Genomic DNA, 21,212 nt, shown 5'->3' on the forward strand with positions numbered 1-21,212 from the left:
TGTCTTCGAGAAGCTTGATCTCACGAACACGAGTGGCACGATATTTCTCCGACGTGCGCTGCAGCTTCTCCTCCATGCGATCAAGCCTTTCCTTGCATTTGCGCAATGCCTCGAGCTCGCTCGCCATATCCATGTTGACGATCTCGAGTTCGCAGTACTGCTTGACGAGGTCGTCATGACTTAATGCGCTGATTTTTTTGACGTGGTCGTCTGATGAATTGATGTACGAAGACATCGAATGAATGTACAGAGTACAGCTGTGATTGTCCTGGCCAGGAACTTAAAGCAATACGCTGTAGAGTGATTAAACTAAACTAAAAGAAAAAAGTTTAATATAAAGAGATGTACTCTTAATATTATTGAACGTTCACTTGAGAGTATGACAGTTAGTAATTGAAGACCCACTGTCTATGAATGAACGAATCATATAAACTTATTTATTTATATGTATAATGATTGGTGTAACCAAGAGGACATACCTTGAGAGTATGACAGTTAGTAATTGAAGACCCACTGTCTATGAATGAACGAATGAAGTGATTGAGTGCGCGAAGCGACATCAAAACACTTTGGAAAACGAATCATTCGACTCTGGAAGTTCCTCATGTTACACATCAGCGTCTTAGGCGAATCTTCGTGGAGATTGGTGATCCATCGCCGCCAGGGGAGGATGGTTTTGGGGAGACCCGGTGAAGAGTAGACTTTGCCCTCGAAGGTGAGGCCGCTGTCTTGTCTGCTCTTTCTCGTGGGGGCAGACTACGATGGGTACGACCTGAATAACCTTCCATTAATCCACCTCATGGCAATCATTGTCAAACTCAATATTATTTATTTAATAATAAATCACTTGATTACCAATGGTTCCATCTCGTTGACGACTACCTTGTGTCCGATCTCATCGTACTCCTTTCGTTTGTTGTTTCGTATCAGCTTGTCAACTCGCTTAACAAAGTACTGAATGACCGGTACAAACACATCCAATATCCAAAAGATATCGAGCATTGCAAACATTACACCAGTGACAATCTGTCCAAATGATACAGAGTAGGAGTAGGTCACATATCTAAAGAACACACTCTTTTCAATGTTGATCTTGAACGTGAATGACGAGGGTGACTCGTGGAATTGATTGGGCTCCAAGTATGATGTTGAGTTTGATATGAAGCTGTAGTCCTTATAACTCTTCTTATCAAACAAACACTTCTCCACCATAGGTCTAACCAATGTAAAGTCATTATTCGATGAATGTATCTTACAAGATGTCATAAATGTTATCTAATTGTGATCAATGATTGATTGAGTTAGTGAGTGAGTGAGTGGACCGATCTATCAATCAATCACTCTTAACATACCATTGAAAGGACTGATACTGTTGCCTCTGGACGGAGGACTGTGTGGACTTGAGGTTGGACAACTCCACTGACATAGGAGTTTCCATTGTTGATGAATGAGTCATTGTTGAGCGTTGACACATTGTAAATGATCCTCTGTGCATAGAAGTAGTTGAAGAATGGTGTGATTGCAAATGAGAATGTGGACGTGTCGCTCAGTTCCAAACCTTGATTGAACGTTGCTTGGAATCTACATGCGGCCACATTGTCCTCCACTTCTGATACATTTGATTGATAGGCCAATGTTTGAGATGTGAGTATGTACTTGCACTCGCCCATATAATTGGTTGTTTGACATCCAGTTACAGTGAGCAACAACTCATCTTGTGTACAATTGCCAGTGTAACCAAACTAAAATATGATTGATTGATTGAATGGTCGAGTGAGTAAGTGAGTGGAATAGTACCAAGTGATTGTGATTGTACATACAATGTCAATGGTTATCTGTAGTGGACTAGAGTCAATGAACTTTAGGTACTGTGCCTCGGTGTATCGCTCTTTGAGTCCGAGGTCTGTGGATGCTTGACCATAGGCACGTAGTTCAAGACTGATGTCTTTGTTGACCTTTTGGAACTGGATAAGGAAGAGGATCATCAGACCAAGCATCAGCAGTAGATACAGTGTGCAGAAACTCTCGACAGCCTTGGTCGGCTTGATCTTGGTCCTTCTCTTTCTAATAAATATTCCGGTCTTGTAGCGCTGGCTACCCGCGCCAACATTTGAGTTGATGCCCATGATTGGACCCTCGGCCTTCTCGATGTAGTCCTCCTCCTCGGTGGCCTCGGCGCCAGTCCAATCGTAAAAGTTGAACTTTAACAGGAAAGTGACTAGGTTGGTCTGGAAGGTTTGGAAGCGCGGCCACGGCAAACAGACGGCCACCGTCATGATCAAAAGGAATCCAAGCAGCACGAGGAACCAAGGATATGAATTATAGAACGTGCTCTCAAAGTCCAGCGTGTCGGTCTCGATCGGGTTGGGAATGGATGTCGACACGTACTGAACGGGTATGTTGTCGATGGGCCACACACTGCCGTATGGACAAAACTGTGACGTCTCATTGCACTGGGGATAGAATGACTGGCAGGCATCGATCGATGTGATGCCCGTGTTGTTGCCCGAGTAGTAGCCGCCCGGACAGAGGAAGCACAGCTCAAACGAGGAGCTGGCAGCCGGGTTGCTCACGCTCTTGTATTGGCCTGTGGGACACTGGGCGCACTCTTCCAGCGCAGAGTACCATTGCTGGCCGGTTGGACACACAGAGTATGCGTCAAAGTCGTAGTTGACCATGCTCTGGTCCATTGAGACGAGCATCAGCTCGCTGCCCGAGAATGTTGTTACAAAGCCGTAGCTGTAGGTGGTGCGGTAGTTGAGGCTGGGGATGGACGCCTGGATGTTTACGCTGGTGGGCGTGCCGTTGACGCCGTCGAATATCTCGTAAAAGTAGACGGCTCCCGCCTGTTGCTGGGTGGGCGAGCCGGGCGCCGACACCACCAGCAGGTTGTTGTTCAAGTCGAGCACTGATCCAAAGCCGCTTGTCGTCGGTTCAACAATGCGATCAAAGTATGCGTACTTAAACGTGCCATTGATGCTGTAGAATAAGTCCACGCCAGACTCTTCATTATAGCCCATGGCAATATAGTTACTATCAATTGATATAGATGATGGGCAGGACCTGAGGAGGGTAAGGGTAAAGGTCAGGGGATAGTTCCAATCATTCAATCAATCAATCCAACTTACTTTGTCCTGTTGTAATTGTACACAGTGTTTAACAAGGTGATGTCGGTTGGACTGGTAATGTTTAGAACTACAAAGGCGCTGACGTATTGTACAGAGAGTCGCGTCGTGTTGGTGGGCATCATGCAGACGGCGCAGTAGGAGAATGTGACGATTGGACCGTCTAGATCCAGTGCAGTCACATACAATTGTCCACGTGCCGTTTGACAAGGATTGAATTGATCATCCCAATAATCCAATGATGAACAATTGGTTGGATTACTATCGAGCTACACAATATTGATTGAGCGAGTTAGTGAATGTGAGATTGAGTGATTGAATGAGTGGACTTACATCAAGGAAGCATATTACAAGTGGAGCGTAGGTTGCATTCTTGGTCATGAGATTGTTCTGACATGAGCTGATGACAAAGTTTGGTCCGACGGCTATTTGATTGCCCATTTGGCATGTGGCGGCAGTCGCATTGGCCGCAGGCTTGGGCTTTGGCTTTGAGATTGTATTATGATGTTGAACTGTCGATGCATAAGCTGTTGGTGGTTGAAAGGAGAACAACTCGTCACAGTAGTTCTTATTGGAACAATCGTCCAGATTGAATATATAAACGGCGTTCTCTGTTGGTGATCCAATTGCACCAATAATGATTGATTCATTATTGATTGTTCCAGGACCAACTGCAACAGTTGCGCCAAATTGTTGCATCGGTGAACTAAGTATCTGTGTAATAATATATTGATTATAACTAGAGTATGGTCTATTTGATTGAGTCAGTATAGTGTCCATTCATGATGAATGAATGAATGAATGAATGAATGAATGTAACATACATTGATATATTTGACTTCTTGAGGAAGGTTACGTAGGGCATACGTGAGTTGGGATTGGCACCAATTAGTGCATAGCCATTGTATAATGATGTAGATAATAGAGTATTCTCTGGTAATGTTGTCTGAGCTAATGTTGTAACATATTGTTGTTGATGTTGTTGCAACAGTAATAACAAGAACATTGTGATCAACAATAAAGTCGTCATTGGTATATGTCTTGTTGTTGTAATCATTGTTGATATTGTGGTTATTGTTATCTGTTATACATCAATATATCTATCTTTGATTGATTAACTGATTGAATGAATAAATATAATATGTGCGATGATGAAGATGTTGATTATATTATAAACAATGTCATTGTTATTGTTGTTGTATGAATGAATGAAAGAATGAATGAATGAATGATGTTTATCAGAGACAGAGATTCAGACCCGAATGTCAAGTGTATCTGTAGAATGTACAATTGATACATTGATTCACCCCCAAAGAAAGATCATTTGCCAAGTCCGATGGTGAGAGGTGAAGGGTTGCACGACACTTTGTTTGAATCCAAACCATATTGTTTGACTTGACTTTGTAACAATGGGTAGTGGGTTACAATGAACTATTGTAGTCTGTGAACATGTCCCCGAGTATGTTCCCTTTAATTAATTAAAATTATAAATAAATATTAATATTAATATATTTATTATATTACCTTAAAAAGATATTTATTATTATTATTTATTAATGCAACTTAGTGATCGCTTTGAAAGAAAAACAAGAATCCAAACAAATACACACTTTCATTTTCATTTCTTCCACTTTCAAGAAAGAGAAAGAGAAGTGAAAGAGATAGGGATAACTCTATATTCATACATACTCATATATACTCATGGACTTCCTTCAAAGATTGTTGGGTATAAATAATCGAGGTGAAGGACAAGGACAAGGACAAGGACAAGGACAACAGGAACAAATAGGAGGAGGAGGAGGACAACAGGGACAAAATGATCAACAACCAAAGGCCGCTATAAAGAGATTGAAGAGACCTGTAGTGCACAGACATATTAATGATGTGTTGTTTGATAGAGAGTGGAAACATAAACAGAATCATTGGCCTCGTCAACATCAAGCTGTGACCTCATTAGCTTGGATACCTCCAAAGTCACACTTCCTCACCGATGTCAAAAAGAGAACAAAGACTGTTCTAAGTCAACTCATCGGTCTCTCACTAGCGATACAGAGACTAGACTATGCATTGGTATGTATATATATCATATCGAGACCAGTGTCGACATTGATTGATTGACTGACCCCAATGAATGAATGAATGAATAGATCAATGTAATACTTGGATCATTACATGAAGTTATAGATACGGACGAGAAGAAATGTATAGAGTTCGAGGAGCTACGAGGTGTAGACGTGTTATATGACTTTGTTGGTAATATTAGTGTAGAGGACATTGCACTTAACAAGGAGGCATTCTCAAAGGCCATGCACATTCTATACAAGTTCTCTTATGACTCACGAGATGTCTGCGAATGGTTATTCAACCGATCACACGCCATGCAGTTCCTCTTTGACACAATGAACATGTCTGATGATTGGTCAATCTTGGTATTCAATGTATGTACAGTACACATCATCGGTCGGTGATTGAATAAGACTAACATTCATTCAATCAATCAAGAATGTATTGACGATGATGCAACCATTCGACTTGAGGAAACTGAAGAATGTTAATGCATCAATTGAGAAGTTACCAAGTACAAAGTTATTCATGATGGTGAAGACCTTGTCACCAAGTACATTCTTGCCAGACTTTAATGACATGTCACCAATCAGACAAGCCATCGAGATCAAGACAACCATCGATCCAATATATTATATCAATCATTGTAAGACATTATAATGATGCGACCACGTCCAGAGACTAGTTAGAGAACTAACACATCGCATGCATGACTTAGCCATCTTAATCAACATACCAAGTCTGATACCAAAGATATGCAAGATGTTGAAACTGTCGATCAAGCCAACGTTTGTACCTCCATCGTTGAGACTGAACTCGGATGATGATGATGATGAGGGCATGTCTGGTGAAGCCCAGCAGATCCAGTTCAATGATGAACATATTCGCCAGGTATTCCAACAGATTGATATTAGAGTAGAGGCCACACAGATGACTATGACTTATTTGAACGACTTCTCCAAGGCGTCCTACCAGACTGAGTTGTTGGTGTTCCTCTTCACACTGGCCAGCGGGCCACGCAAGCTAGACGTTCTCTCTCAAATGCAAAGATATGACATGGTCGACATACTCTTTGATCTCTTCAAATCGATAGACTGGCAGAAGAAGGACTATGACGAGTAAGTGTGATGTCTTGCACCATACGACTGATTGATTGACTGACCTGACTATCACGCCACACTAAACAGGACACATGATCATGCCAATCCATTCTACATGCGAAAGATACAAGCATTCCGCATGATATTCCTATTTGTCGACTTGGAGCTCATTACCGCCACCAAGACATGTTACCTAATCTCAAAGTCAGAGTTGGAGTTTATCAACTGTATGTTGTAGCTCTCTTCAGATTGATCAAACCAACACCATCACTCACTCATTCAATCAATCAATCAATCATATAGCATATGTACCAGGAAAGATCCCACCACCTCAATCAAGATATTGGATTCCATCAATCTATGAGATATACACCAAGACCTTGCCAATGAAGGAGAGGAACTTCTTGACTTATTGTATTCAATCAACACTGCGAATTCCAAATTGCAAGATAAGCGACTATTACGCCAGCTGTGGACTGATACATTCATTGTTCAAAGAGGTCACAACAGGTCCTGCCGAGGGCTATCAAATGCACTTTGATCTAATGGGCGAGTTGGTCAAGAACAAGGCACCGTATCGCGTACTCAATCAACTGTGTCGAGAGAATGAGGCAGCCTTCAAGCGGCTCTACACCATCATGTTTGACAACATCATCGAAGCCAATGTATTCATTCGATCAATCATGCTTGCCAACGAACAAGTTGTCAAGACTGATGAAACACTCGATGTAAGTAACGGATGATCATCATTTGGAGTGGAGTGTCGGTAATTGGCTCACATACTAACTCAAGCATGCACGACAGTCTTTCAACAATGTGCTCGCACAGATATGTACAATCAACAACAAGCTACTAGTTATCGAGAAGGTCATCCTATCAGTGTCACCTACTACTCTATGTGTCGAGAGTAAGTCATGTCCATCATGCTAGTCCTGGCTCATTCACTAACTCTGTCTCTATCTTTTAGATCTATGTTGTGTCAACTCAGTAATCATTACATTGATGCTGGCAAAGAAGGATGGCCAATTGGATGTATGCTTCGAGTCAATCAAGAGGATGAACAGTACGAACAATTCGATCATTGGCGAGCTGTTGGAGTTGTTTACAATGTGGAAGGAGTTCTATATGTGCAACACAAAGGATGTGTTCAGTCTGCAGTCCTCATCCAAGTTATGCTTCCACGACATTCGAGCGATGGTCAATGAAACGCAGGAACACCTGCAAGCTCTATGCGATCAGCAGTAGAGAGCGTCCATCATCAATCAATCAGATTGGAATCAATCGTGTAGTGTCAATGTCATTGTTTTAGTTGTGTTGCTGCAGCAACAACATTGAGAGTATGTACAAGTAAGTGTGATGCTGCTGATGAAGACCACTGGACTATCGCGGTCTTGACTAGATCTCAACGTCTTTGCGTCTCTTTGTTCCAGAATCATAGAGTGGTGCCATTTCCTTGATTATCTCAAGTAGTAATCCAGGTGAGGTGGAAAGATCCTGGTGTATGAGTGATTGAGGATGTAAGTACATCTCATCATCCATCTTGGTCATTGCCATTGTCATTGGCATGATCGTTCATACATACCCTTTCAAACTCCTTTGTTCCAGCAATACGTTTGATTGATGATAGTATAAAGTTGAGTGCGTGCTTCTTGAGTTGCTTGCAGTTGTAAACATCTGAATGAGAGAATAGCAGTGGAGCATTGGCAATGTTGATCTCTCCAATCAGTTTCTGTTCACATAGTCCTGTTTGTTGTTGGAGTGATCGATCGATGATTAGTATCCATCCATGGTGGATGTATCATGTTGTCTAGGTCTCATTCATACCCTTTAGCGACTCTAATAGATATTCATCGGCTATGATGATGAGCTTAAGGATCATTTCCATGTCCTCTTCATTCATGGCGTCAGTATATATGTACTCAATCATCTTCCTAAAGACTGCAGGGCTATGCTCCTCTACCTTGAGCTCGCTCTCCTGGCTCTCCTTCATCGATCCCTGGAACATTGCTTTGAATCTTTGACATCTAGATGATAGTACATCTATAGAAGTTGATTGATTGGTAAGTGATTTGACATGAGTGACTGGGATCGTCAGGTAATAGCATACTCTTGTGTGATGGAAGTATTGAACCATCACTTAGAACAAATGATATATCACTGAAGCTTGGATTGTCAAAGAGCGAACCTATCTCGCAAACGAATGCGGAAGTGGCTGCCTTTACATTGGAGGATTGTGAGCGTGCTTTGGGAGGAACACGTCTAACCACGATAATGTCACCGTTCAACAGGCCAACATCGCCTGGACACTGGTCTGGCAACAGCTTCTCCTGGAAGAAGAACAACAACTCATTCTCATCGATGCAGAACCTATTAGAGACATGAACAAACAGTCTCTTGAACAGTGTATGCTTCCCTGTCGTATCGTAAACGTGTAAGTAACAACGATCATTGACTAGCTAGCTCCGTCGGACATGTCTCTTACTCATGAGGAATGGTGGCAGACATCCATAGGTCTTAATACCAATAGGATATATTGTAATTGTGACATCTTCGGTGGACCCTGATCCTGTTGTTGATGAAGATGAAGTGGATGATGTAGAGTTGGCCGAGGTATTTGTTGGCGTACCAAGATTCATTTGTGAACTGGCAGCAATCAAAGCATTCAACTGAGCAGTTGTAATATTATGTGCATTATTTGATGATGATGTAAGACTTGAAGCAGTTGGCGGTGACAAGTTATTTGTACTATGTTGTTGTTGTTGACTTATTCCACCTGAAGTGTTGATTAATGCACTACCAATACCATTTGTTGGTGTTGTAGATAAGTTATCATTCAACAAAGACTCCATTTGATTTGATTTGATTGTTGTTATGTTAAGTTGTTATAACAATGTATGTATGTATGTATGTGTAATTGTTTGTATCTCACTATTAGTGAGAAGAGATAATAATGACAAACAAGTGAAGGAGGGAACTTAGAAAAGAGAGGGGTGAGAATTGCGACTCTTTTGCCTTGTTTGGACGAAGAATCAAAATTGTGTGTTTCGTGTGAATGACTAACGAAAGTGTTGAACCCATCGAGTACATTCAATCAACATCTCTATCACTATTATCACTATATCTATACACAACAGATACAACAACAAATTGATGAGTGATAGATATAATACAATTATAATATAATAATATAACAATGTTCTTAACAAGAAATGCAAAGCAATATATAAATAATAGTCAACAATATGCACAAAGATACTTCATTGTACCACAACAACAACAACAGTTAACTGGTTTGCTATTACAGCAACAGATATACTCTTACTCTACATCAACTACAAGTACTACAACAACAACTGATAAACCAAAGATCACGAGATCTTCAAGAGGTGTTGGTGTAAAGTCATCGGGAGCAATTCCAAAGCGTAGAGTTTCATTGTCCTCTGCCAAGGCTTTGATGGAGAAGAGACAACAAGCTCAACAACAACAACAACAACAAGATCAACAACAAGGACAAGATGACTCAACACCAAAGTTATTAAAGACCCCGACTACTTCTTCCTCTTCTGTCGCCAAGAGGAAGGAGACACCAAAGCAACAGATGGACAGACTTGAAAAAGAGATTGAGAAGCAATTGATATCAAGAAAGAACCTTTTAAAAGACTCAAATACATTACGTACTCAGACTCCTGGTGAAGCTGAGGATGAGACAGAGGTGCCAATTGGACTGGAGGACAAGGAGTCCATCGACAAGGAATACCGCCGTCAGTTCTGGGCCGCCCAGATGACAATGCGCGAGTCACTAAAAAAGGATGGCGGTCGTTATCTATTCGATCAATCCGCCTACAAGGACACGGAGAAGGGCTACAACATGTTGGCCAAGAAGCTGATGGATGCCAAGAGCAGAGAGCGTGCACAGTTACTCGAGGCCAAGAAAGAGAAACACATGCAGATCATGATGTCGCGACAACAGCAACAGCAAGGCAAGTGGGCGAACTTGCCATCGATCGACGAATATGACATGGAAGAGGAGGATGAAGAAGATCTGGAAGACTACAACGACGGCCTGCCTGACCTCACCAGACTAGAGGTCGAGACTGATGTGGCCCCAAGTGTTGAGGCCATTGAGGGCATCATCCAGATGGAGAAGGAGAAGCTGCTGGCAGAGGCCAAGGAGAACGTGGACGAGGATGACTTTGACCTACAACGCAAGCTCAAGAGGATCGAGTTCATGTCAAAGAAGAAGGAGCTGCAGGAGAAACAGAGGATAGAGAGGATGGCCCGACTGGGTATCGTAGAAGAGGATATGGTGGAGATCGATCCGCAGCACTTTAAGCGATTCCAGGATGGCGAGATCACTGAAGAGGAGATGACAGCACTATCGCGCAAGTTTGTCCAGGATGAGGAGGACGTGGAGGAGCAGGAGGGTGGCGACTATGAAGAGGGCCCTGACTATGACTACCTCAAGCATTGGAAGATTGGCTCGATCGAGGTGCCCAAGCTGCTCAAGCGTAAGATATCTCAAGCACTCAAGGGCTTCCCAACGGCCGAGCTCAGACAAATCTCGGCCGAGCTGTCGGACAGTCTGCGAACAAGGACCCGCTCAGACAAGAAGCTGCAAGACAAGACAATGCCCTACAAGGTGGCACCAGAGGAGAAGCCCGTCATCAGTTATGGCAAGGGTGAGGCTCTGGCCTACATCGCCCATCGAATGCCTGGTGTGTACGCCTGTACTCATCGTGTGTTCTCAGAGATTGCCACTCGCCTGCCCAACTTCAAGCCGACCACATTGCTCGACTATGGCTCTGGTCCAGGCACCGTTATCTGGTCAGCGCGACAGGTTTGGGGCGAATCACTAAAGAGTATCAGGGCAGTTGAGCCATCAACATTCATGAGCGACATATCCAAGAAGATGTTGGAGGGCAACACGAACGAAATCAAGTGGTCTCAGTTCTTGATGCAGCCACCACACCTCAGCGAATCAATGCAGAGCGATCTTGTTGTAGCCTCATATGTGCTCAGCGAGCTGCCAGACCAGGAGACTCGTGAGAAGGTCATCAATGACCTTTGGCGCAACGTTAAGCCAACTGGAATGCTGGTGTTGGTGGAGCCAGGCACACCTATTGGTTTCAGTCTGATCAGAGCGATGCGACAGATGCTACTCGACCTCCCAGCTGATCAGGTGACGCCACAAAAGTCTTATCGCGCACAAGTCGTTGCGCCATGCCCACACTCTGGCAGATGTCCAATGGGCTTCAACTCATGGTGCCACTTCTCCCAGCGTGTTGCTCGTCCAGTGTTCCAGAAGCTGGCCAAGGGACCCAAGTCAACGGTGCCATTCGAGGACGAGAAGTACTCCTATATCGTGATGTCCAAGTTGATCGACTCGACCATCCCCAATCAAATGACCAAACAGGTAGAGATGTATGGCGAGGAGGAACTCAAGCCAAACAAACTATGGTCGCGTCTCAATGAAGCGCCATTCAAGAGAAAGGGACACGTCACAATGGATGTGTGCACTCCCGCTGGAGACCTGAAGAGAGTTACAATTGCCAAGTATGTATCGGGCTCTCACGCGCAAAAGACGACAGCATCGTGCAATGTTACTTACACATTACACTTAGGTCACATGGAAAACAATTGTACAAAGAGGCCAGAAGAACATTCTGGAGTGATGGATTGATCATTGATGAATCAGCAGTGGATTGGATACCATCCAGGAATCAGATTATAGAGTCGGCAGCAGAGATTGAGTTTGAAAAGTACGCCAACATTGAAAAGATGAGGAGACTCAACTCGCCAACGTTCAAGAAGAGCCAGACACAGGGTGAGCTGCAGAAGGTCATCGAGCACATGGAGACGACACCAAGAGACAAGAAGAGGAAGCAGGTCGAGAAGACACGCGAGGAGGACAAGGCCAAGATGAAGAAACAGGAGTGGGTCGAGGATCTAGCCCAGGACGACAGGAAGATGCTTGAGAAGCTGGTGCGCGAGGGCAAGTTCTCGATGGGCCAGGGACTGTTTGGCGAGAAACAGCGTCCACATCAGGACTACATGGACATGGGCAACGATGACGACATTGGATTCGAGGATCAGCGCGAGAGGCTGAAGAAGAAGGCCATCGAGGAGACGAAGGAGGAGCTACCAATGCGTCACAGCTCCAAGTCGATGAAGGCCATCAAACAGCGAATGGAAGAGGATATCGAGATGTTTGCCTCGCAGAACGTATCAGACGAGATTGTGGAGCAGAGCAAGCAGCAGAAGCAGAAGCAACAAGAGATTAATGCAAAGAAGTACATCAAGAAGGGCACTTTGGAGGCATTCCTGCAGGAAGAGACGACAGGCGAGGGCGCCGACCTCAGTACCAAGAAGTTGGAGACCGAGATTGAGCGAAGACGACGAGCACAACAGGCCAAGATGTCACAGTTAGTCGAGAACGTCAGGGGCATGGGTATCAATACCAAAGACAACAGAGGCAAGCGACAGAACGAACCACCCAAAGACATCAAACAGGATTAGGACAAGAATCATTAAACACTGTACCCTATATCTTATAATATTCTTTATTATTATAAATCTGTTGAATTTGGTGTCCAGATTGGTAGTGCCGAACAAGTACTTCTATATTAATGCCTAATAAAGTCATTAGGTAAAAATATTTATATTTATTTGAGACACTAATATTATCTAATGGTCCAAATATAGTCAATTCAAAATAATAATCATATTTAAGTCATAATAATAATATTGAGTAATAATAATAAACATTTTTATTAGAATAAAAATAAATAAAATGAAAGGTGAAAGTAAATTAGCAATGATAATTATTAACGATGATGACACACCAACTCCAACAACAACATCTAAGTGTAATATACACTTGAAGAATATTGAGTTTATTTGTTTTGATTGTAATCAATTGTTATGTCCTATATGTTTGGCTCAGAGTCATAATGGACACAAGTTAGATCATATTGATGTTATTAGACAGAGTATGTCTGAGAAGAATCTACAAACTTTATGGTGTACACCTAGATTGAACCATCTTTGGAAGACCCTTCAACAATGTTCAGAATTATATCAATCACTTCAGGATACACAATCAATGATCATCAGCCAATATGAACTTTTAGTTAAAGTGGCAATGTATGGAGAGAAAACAAAGAAGATTTCGTTACTATTACATAAACATCAAATTCAATTTACCATTAATAATATAGTCAAAGAACTTGGTTGTCTATATTCTACTATTAATATGATCAATCCAAACTCAAACTCTATTTCTGGAAATAATATTAATAATAATGATAATGATAATAATAATAATAATGATAATGATATTTATATTTCCAATATTATTCAAACAATATCAAAAAGCAATACAATAGAACAATTTATGGATTATATACAATTTGAACAACAAGGAACAAGAAATAGAGACATAATGAAACTTAGTGATGATGAATTATTATCAGTGATTAGTGATCACTTGAATCATATTACCAAGTATAGCTACAATGATTCATCATATAAAAAAGTGGTTATGGATATTGCCAAGTTAAATGGAATCAAAAAGCAGATTGATAGATGTATTGCATTGTTGACACCTGTACACACTCAATCACCTATGTTCAAACCAATTCCCATACATGGATTGAATAATCACATTTTGGTTGTGGACGAGAAAGATGGATATTTCTACTCAATGGATTCAAACAAATGGTTGGCAGCACCAACAAAGAATATAATTGACTTGGATCAAAGTTTCCAAATGGTTTATGCTCGTGGAAATATTTATGTGTTTGGAGGTAGTACTGAGGATAGGCCAACTCTCTACCAAAGGTATTCATTGGAAGATAAACAAAAGTATGAAGGAAAGATTGTTGGAATTGAGAGTTGCAATTATGTTGGAATATGTTATGATGGTGATAAATATATCTATTTGGTGGGAGGTGTTCGAGTACCTCCCCATAGAGAATCAAACAGAGTAGACAGATTCAACATTGAAACTCAACAGTTTGAGCATGTTGGACGTCTCTCTCAAACCTCAGTTCTTGGTCGAATCCATTATCATCAGAACCAGCTATTCATTTTCCAAACCGGAAATGAGGAGAATGTCTACCAAAGAATGATATTATCATTTAATGTTCAAACTGGAGAATCAGAGGATATCACTATGGACTTTGACTTAACCTATGATGAAAAAACTTGCTATGATCAAGACGACAATATATATATTCTAACAAATGATCATTTTAGAAGGTACTCAATCTCTACCAAACAATCAATCAACTTAACAAAATGTCCAAACTATCAAATTTATGGAGAAATACACTATGTACCTTTAGTTGGTATTATATACTTTGGACAAAATTCAAGCAATGGTATTAGTTGCTACAACATTCAAACTGACACTTGGTCCAAACTCATTGATAGAAACCCTATGTTGGTCAAGAAACACTATATTGTTTCCTGTTTGATCAAAGATTGATCCAATAAATAATACTTAGTTGTTATCCTTTTCTCGACGCCAACCCTAACCCTAACCCTCGCCCTCGCCCTAACCCTCACTTATAATATAGATACATACATGTTTAATTGATCATAATGGTCTCCTTAAGGATTGAGTACTCATTATCATCATCATCACCACCAACAACAACGACAACATTGTTATTGGTGAAGGAGAAGGTGAATGTCTTGATTTGGATTGGATCGAGTGTGACTGATAGGGGCAATGGTACAGATGCATTGAGTTGTGCGTTGGCCGTTAATGTGACTTCGGCCACGTTGGAGATGTCAAAGCCACCAAATAGTTGGGAGAAGGTAAGTGTGGCGGGTTGCGAGTAGACAGTGCTCTGGCCCAGCTCGTAGATGTTGATCACACGCATCAACACCTGGCCATTGTCAAACCATTGACGGTTGAGTGTGAGCAGGTGAAGGTTGGGCGGGAACTGGCTGCCGCGCAAGGGTACAAACTGGGTGTCGACCTTGTCACACCATATCGCGATCGAGTTGCCCTTGACCGGTGCGTACATGCGCAGCATCTCATTCTCGTGGACGAGAGTGTGTGGCGCACGCTCAATCTCCTTGAGCGCCTGTTGGCCGACCAGCACACGCGACTTGATGCGTGCGACACTCGTGTCGTTCATCTTCTCGTTGATTGACCACTGCGTGTAGTTGCTGCGACGGATCAGCAGGAACTCGAGCAGACCCGCAGCCTGGCTGCTGGCGCCCATGCTCTGTTGATTGAGCACCACCAGTTCGTTGGTGCCATCGTTGATCAGGCCCGTGTTGATGGCTGGGTAGAAATTGCCCGAGATCAGACTCCAGACGTGCGAGTCGTTGAACTTCTCTGTCCAAACACGCTGCATCATCTCCAAACCGTTGTTTGTGTAGAATGTGCCACCGTTCTGGATGGATGAGTTGAAACGCATGGCAATCTCATGGTCCAAGCCGACGCTAACCACATTCTCGATCTCAAAGTACTGGTTCTCCTGAGCCTGCGAGCCGGATGGCGCCATCGTGGCATTGTACACTGTGAACAACTGAGTGACATTGTTGCGGTAGACCACGGTGACCATTTGTACGATGGGGCCTTCAGTGAGGTAGAACTGTGCAGCAGTGGCATCCAGTGGATGTGCGTAGCCGTGTGTACGGAACTTGTAACAATCATCAGTCATTGAGTCGTACTCGACGAGCTCTTGGTTGAGCGTTACGACAGTGCCGCCATTGGTGAGGTCGACGTAGTGAGTTAGTTGCAGGACATTGTGATTGTTTGCGTTGGGCTGGAAGTGTAGCTCGAACAGGTCGTTGCCAATGGCGATGTCGATTGAGTCGATATCGCCCAAGTCGGCGAGGTTGATGGGTGTGGCGGGGGTGACGTGAGCGGGAAGTGGCGCTTCGAGACCCTCCAAGTCGAGCATGTGGAGTGCCAGGTCGTCATGGGTCACACCAACACACATAATGAAGTATGTCGAAGTTCCCAGCGCGGGCACGGACACCTCAAAGTACAGCTCCCACTGACCATCCTTATCTAGACGTTGGACGACTTGCGACTGGACTGGTTGCTGATTATAGGCGTACACGGCGTAGTTCTGCACGCCCACCGGCATGTGTATGTACTCCACACGGTTCCACGCCAAACTGTTGCTCACAGACACCACGACCACCTGTCCCACGGACATGCCTTGGAGGAGAAGGTCATCGTATGAGAAGCCGGTCTCCATTGACGCGTTGGCCAGCAGGTACGACACCATCTCGGGCAGCACGTCGACTGAGGCGTTCTGAGCCGCGTACAGCATGTTAAAGTAGTTGTTGCGCACGTACTCCTTGGCTGTGCCCGTGATAGCGTCGTGATGTGTGAGGATGCCACTCACGTTGCGGTGAAGGTCGAGCGCGCCAAACACCTTGGCGCCATCAAACGTGAAATGTTTGTTGTGAGTGGCTGAGGCCAGCGCGTACATTGTCTCGGTGTGGCGCAGGAGCGTGTCAGCATGGCGCACCGTGCCCTTGAGCACGGGGAAGCTCGAGAAGTAGCCCGACCAGTAGTTGACGCACGTGTTGAAGTTCTGGTAGTCGACACCCAGACACATCGTGTACGTGTAGTAGTCGCCGCCGTACAGGTTGGGGTAGTCCGTTGCCGGATCGGTCTCGGCAAACACCGCCTCAAAGTACTCGCTCAGCGTCGCGTACTTTATATTGACGCCGTATGTCTCGACGTTCTCGTTGATGTACGCGATCAGCTTGTCCATGTTGTCAAACTCCAGACTGGCGTTCTGGAAGCGGAAGTCATTGCCAAAGGGCAACAGCATGTTGTTATGGCGGTAGTATAGAACGCGCTCCTGGATGATCTGAACAAGTAGGGCAGCGCGCTCGGCAATGTTTGAGGCGTTGATTGATGGGTTCTGGCCGGGGTCTGACTCAAAGTCAAAGCCCGTGCAGATAGTGATGTTGGGGTCGGTCGCGTTGGGATAGCACAGCTGTGGCGAGTTGTAATGATTGTCGAGGACATGTGTGAACAGCGACAGGTTGTTGCCGTAGCTTGGCGAGGGGTACCACATGAACTCGAATGAGCGGTCCTCAATCATGGCGCCGCTGCCCACAATGTCGGGTGTTGAGTTGTACTGGTGCTTGAGTCGGTCGTCCAGGCGATTGATGATGTGGTACTTGAAGCCCATCAGGTTGAACAGTGTGGCGGTGAGGGTCGATGGGCCAAATGGATCGATCTGCCAGCCAGCCTCGGGGGCGACGCCAAAAGTGCCCAGTAGGAATTGATGTCCTATCGTCATCTGATTGAGCACCGCTTGATAATGTGTGACTGCCTCATCATTCTGAGCCCATCCACCTCCAACAAACTCGAGTTGTCCAGATGCCACCAACTTCCTGACCTGAGCCTGTGTCATATCCGTCTGATCCGACCACCATCTTGCAAAGTATATCCTATTGTGATGTTTTGGATGTGATGGAGTGAGTGAGTGAGTTGGCCATCCATTCATTGATCAATCATGGAACTTACGTCTCTGCCCAATTGAACTTCTTTGTTGGGTCATTCGACAAGTACTCAACCACATTGTCCAAGATAAGTGTAACATTCTCTGTGTAGTACTGTTCATAAGTTTGGACCCATCCAACATCTGTTATTTCCAGAAAGTTTGATTGATTGATGGGTTAGTGAGTCAGTGATTGATTGATTGAATGAATGAATGATTGACATCCAACTAACTTACCACAATGTGAATGAGGTATCAAGAATGCATTGATGATGTTGCCACCTTTCTTCTTTGCAGCCTCGACCACATTGAATGATGGTCCAATCAAGGCCACCAAAACAATGATCAAAACAATGTACTTATACAAAGATAATGATGACATTGTATAAGTTGTATTAATAATGAATGATTATTAAACAATCAGTGATGTTGATGTTTGTGGCTTCATTTGGGCTTAGTGGGACCTGTTTTGAATCAAGGCCCAACACAGATGTGGTCAAAAGGTCCCATAAATTGAATCTTTCGGAATGATCAACGTCAAACAAAGATTGATTGGTATGATGGATATGTACAAGTAATGTGATCATATATATGATCACTCTACTTTACTTTATTCTAGCAATGACATCGTTGATTGAGGCGATCCACTCTTCCTGCTCTTTGGCCGACGAAGCCATCAATAAATAATCCCTGGACATGCTCTTCTCGCTGACGCCAGAGCGCAAAATGATGCCAAAAGGCTTGGCCGTGTAGAGCTCGGCCTTGGCGGCTGCCAACACTATCACTCCCTTGGCCTTGGCATCCTTCTTCTTCTTGTAGTACGACAGCGTGCCGCCTGCCTTCAAGCAGAACCATCGCGTGGTCCAATTGCGGCGACCACCTTCGCCGCCTCCCTTCTTCTTTAGTATGCCCTCACGTATAATATTCTGATTTTGTAATAATTGATCACTTGAAGCCAATGTCGAAGTTGATGTTGTTGAAGTCGATGAAGTTGATGAAGTCGGCACCATCATATTTGAGTTGGGGCCGTTTGACGTGGAAGTTGTTGATCCTCCTATATTGCTGCCAGAGTTGGAAGTTGATGTAGTTATGTTGGAGTTTGAGTTTGTGTTGTTGGAGCTTGTGTTGGTGTTGGAGTTACTTGAACTTGATGTATTGTGTGAGAGTGGAGATGATGATGTTGAGTTGCCGAGTGATTGTGGACTGGTACTGCTGTGATTGAATCTCTTGTGGGAGACGATTGGACTGCCTGGTTTATGTGATTGTATGTCTGGTATACTTGTTGGAACATCTGGCAATGATGATAGATCCAAGTCCAAATCAATATTGGTGCGGCCACCACTCTGCTGTTGTTCCTTAATCTTTGTTGGTGAGGCCATTCCAGTGTCCCCGACTGATGCCCCACTAATATTATTATTATAATTCATGATTGACTGATTGATTTGTTTGATTGAATGAATGAATGGATGAATGATTGATTATATGTATATTATGTATATAAGTATTATGTTATGTGTATCTCTTTGATCAAAGGTATATAAAGTAATATTTAACTCATGTTCATCATCATCAATGCTATGACCCATCCATCCATCAATCCATCCAACGATTTGAAGCTGATGATGACTCTATCATAAACACTCGCCATCACATCAAAGATCCCACATTTGTGGAGCCATCCATCAAAAGGACCTTGCGATCCAATGGGTAAATCTTTGCACTGCAAAGATCAAATCAGGCTTTGGATGGATGTGGTGGTCCCAGGCGGTCACACTCGAGGGGGCTCACGTTGGACTAAGGGGGCCAAAACCAAAAGTCGTCAAAACATGTGGATTGCGATCACTTTTGTCAGGTAGCACTTTGTATTAGAACTTTCAACAACAGCCACAGACGTCTGTTTGTTGTGCAAGTGTGTTGTTCTTCTTCTTGGTTGTTGTTGTTATCTATCTATGCTGACAACTGCGCAAACATTGGCAGTTGGCAGGCTAGGCTTGAACAGCGTTGGTATGAACTGAACGGCTATCTTGTCCACGGCCAACTATCCAGCCATCTTCACTCAGTCGGTCGGTTGGCTTTGTGAATGGACCCGGGACCTTGGCCGTACCTACCCGAGGGCCATCACTCTCTCCGTGAGTGATTGATTGTGCGAGTGAATGTGATCAATCACTCGTCGTCAACAATTGAATGAATGAATGATCATCACTCACTCACTCAATCATTGAGTATGATATAGTTGTCTGGACGCTTCTTTCGAACAAAGTAGAGGAACATTGTKGGCGAATATGATGTCTGTGATGACCATGATTGGCGCGAGGTAGCTCATACTGTAGTTGGTGACGCCATAGACACCCTCGATGGTGAAGCCAGCCGCCAGCCAGATACCCACGAGTCCAATGGGTGCACCATACGCCCATACAACCTTGAGTGCATCTCTAATCATACGTGTCGATCGTCTTGAATTGTTGCCTCGATAATTTAGATGTATACGATGTCGCTTCCTAATGTGCTCGGTGGACAACAGCAGGTCCGCGGTCAGGATGACGGGCGGCACGTAGTGGATGAGGATGTTGAGCGCCCAGGCAAAGGCGACCGAGTGGTGCTCGAGGCGGGCTCGCTCGGCGATGAAGTCTGGGTTGAGGATGACCAGCAGCACGGTCGCCGTCACCATGACGATGTACGAGCCGACAAAGCTGAGCGCGTGCAGCAGCTGCACAAACTGATTGTTCTTGTTTGTAGACAGGTCCAGGTCGAACCAGAGCACGTGCACGATCCAGAACCAAAAAGTCAGGTTGGTGATCAGGAAGGGGAACATGATCACCGCCACCAAAAAGTATGTCAACATCAAATAGAAGAGTGCGCGGCGCACCATGAAGCGATAGGTCTCGCGCAGGATCTGTGAGCGCAGTGGCAGACTGGAGAAATACAATGTGCCACTGCCCTCTCTAAACGAATCGTCCACGCCTCCATTTATCAAACTAATATCTCTACTATTATCTCTTTTCCATAAATAATCATTATTTATCGATGATGATGAATCGTCATTTATGCTATTATTATTGCTGTTATAATTATTGATTGAATGATCTATTTTCTACGTTATTGTTGTTGTTGTATCTCTTTAAAAGTCTAGACTTTTCGTTTACTTTACTTGTTATTGTTGAAAGTAGAGTGAATGAGTAATTATCTTTATAAAGTATTTATATATTATGTTATAATGTATCTATCTATCTCTTTTGAGTATGAATGAGTAAATGAATGAAGTAATTGTTTTGAAAACCAACTTAGACAAGATTGTCTTGCATGAATGACCCAGACCTGGGGCTACGACCTCAGGTCGCCAAAATTGGTATAAACATGGGCCATGTTTATTTTATTCATACATTGAAAATAATAATAATATATATAAATATATAATCATGGTTTTGATAAAGACT

General features: G+C 43.6%; 7 protein-coding genes across 7 annotated transcripts; 2 read left to right on the forward strand and 5 right to left on the reverse strand.

Moving 5' to 3' along the window:
• Positions 1–843: 843 nt before the first annotated feature.
• Positions 844–4,131, reverse strand: SAMD00019534_100930 (hypothetical protein; the record flags this gene model as incomplete). The annotated part of the gene is made up of 6 exons (XM_012894732.1): positions 844–1,275; positions 1,353–1,742; positions 1,821–3,033; positions 3,129–3,394; positions 3,459–3,876; positions 3,950–4,131. 6 exons carry the CDS (start codon positions 4,129–4,131, stop codon positions 844–846), a joined length of 2,901 nt encoding a protein of 966 aa, XP_012750186.1.
• Positions 4,132–5,503: 1,372 nt separating this feature from the next.
• On the forward strand, positions 5,504–7,534 carry SAMD00019534_100940 (hypothetical protein; the record flags this gene model as incomplete). The annotated part of the gene is made up of 7 exons (XM_012894733.1): positions 5,504–5,563; positions 5,628–5,835; positions 5,908–6,307; positions 6,377–6,516; positions 6,593–7,017; positions 7,094–7,196; positions 7,257–7,534. 7 exons carry the CDS (start codon positions 5,504–5,506, stop codon positions 7,532–7,534), a joined length of 1,614 nt encoding a protein of 537 aa, XP_012750187.1.
• A 150-nt stretch (positions 7,535–7,684) lies between these two features.
• Positions 7,685–8,925, reverse strand: SAMD00019534_100950 (hypothetical protein; the record flags this gene model as incomplete). The annotated part of the gene is made up of 5 exons (XM_012894734.1): positions 7,685–7,783; positions 7,872–8,032; positions 8,114–8,329; positions 8,397–8,702; positions 8,772–8,925. The coding sequence occupies 5 exons, from the start codon at positions 8,923–8,925 to the stop codon at positions 7,685–7,687; spliced, it is 936 nt and encodes a 311-aa protein (XP_012750188.1).
• A 557-nt stretch (positions 8,926–9,482) lies between these two features.
• Positions 9,483–12,805, forward strand: SAMD00019534_100960 (hypothetical protein; the record flags this gene model as incomplete). The annotated part of the gene is made up of 2 exons (XM_012894735.1): positions 9,483–11,842; positions 11,911–12,805. 2 exons carry the CDS (start codon positions 9,483–9,485, stop codon positions 12,803–12,805), a joined length of 3,255 nt encoding a protein of 1,084 aa, XP_012750189.1.
• A 2,075-nt stretch (positions 12,806–14,880) lies between these two features.
• On the reverse strand, positions 14,881–18,160 carry SAMD00019534_100970 (hypothetical protein; the record flags this gene model as incomplete). Its single annotated transcript, XM_012894736.1, has 3 exons — positions 14,881–17,728; positions 17,805–17,922; positions 18,016–18,160. The coding sequence occupies 3 exons, from the start codon at positions 18,158–18,160 to the stop codon at positions 14,881–14,883; spliced, it is 3,111 nt and encodes a 1,036-aa protein (XP_012750190.1).
• Positions 18,161–18,386: 226 nt separating this feature from the next.
• SAMD00019534_100980 (hypothetical protein) lies at positions 18,387–19,205 on the reverse strand (the record flags this gene model as incomplete). The annotated part of the gene is made up of 1 exon (XM_012894737.1): positions 18,387–19,205. A coding segment is annotated over one exon (819 nt), but the record flags the coding sequence as incomplete, so codon positions are not given.
• Positions 19,206–19,763: 558 nt separating this feature from the next.
• SAMD00019534_100990 (hypothetical protein) lies at positions 19,764–20,620 on the reverse strand (the record flags this gene model as incomplete). The annotated part of the gene is made up of 2 exons (XM_012894738.1): positions 19,764–19,903; positions 20,104–20,620. The coding sequence occupies 2 exons, from the start codon at positions 20,618–20,620 to the stop codon at positions 19,764–19,766; spliced, it is 657 nt and encodes a 218-aa protein (XP_012750192.1).
• Between the last annotated feature and the right edge of the window lie 592 nt (positions 20,621–21,212).

This window comes from Acytostelium subglobosum (genome assembly GCF_000787575.1).
Source record: "Acytostelium subglobosum LB1 DNA, scaffold: scaffold25, whole genome shotgun sequence".
Classification (NCBI taxonomy): Eukaryota; Evosea; class Eumycetozoa; order Acytosteliales; family Acytosteliaceae; genus Acytostelium; species Acytostelium subglobosum.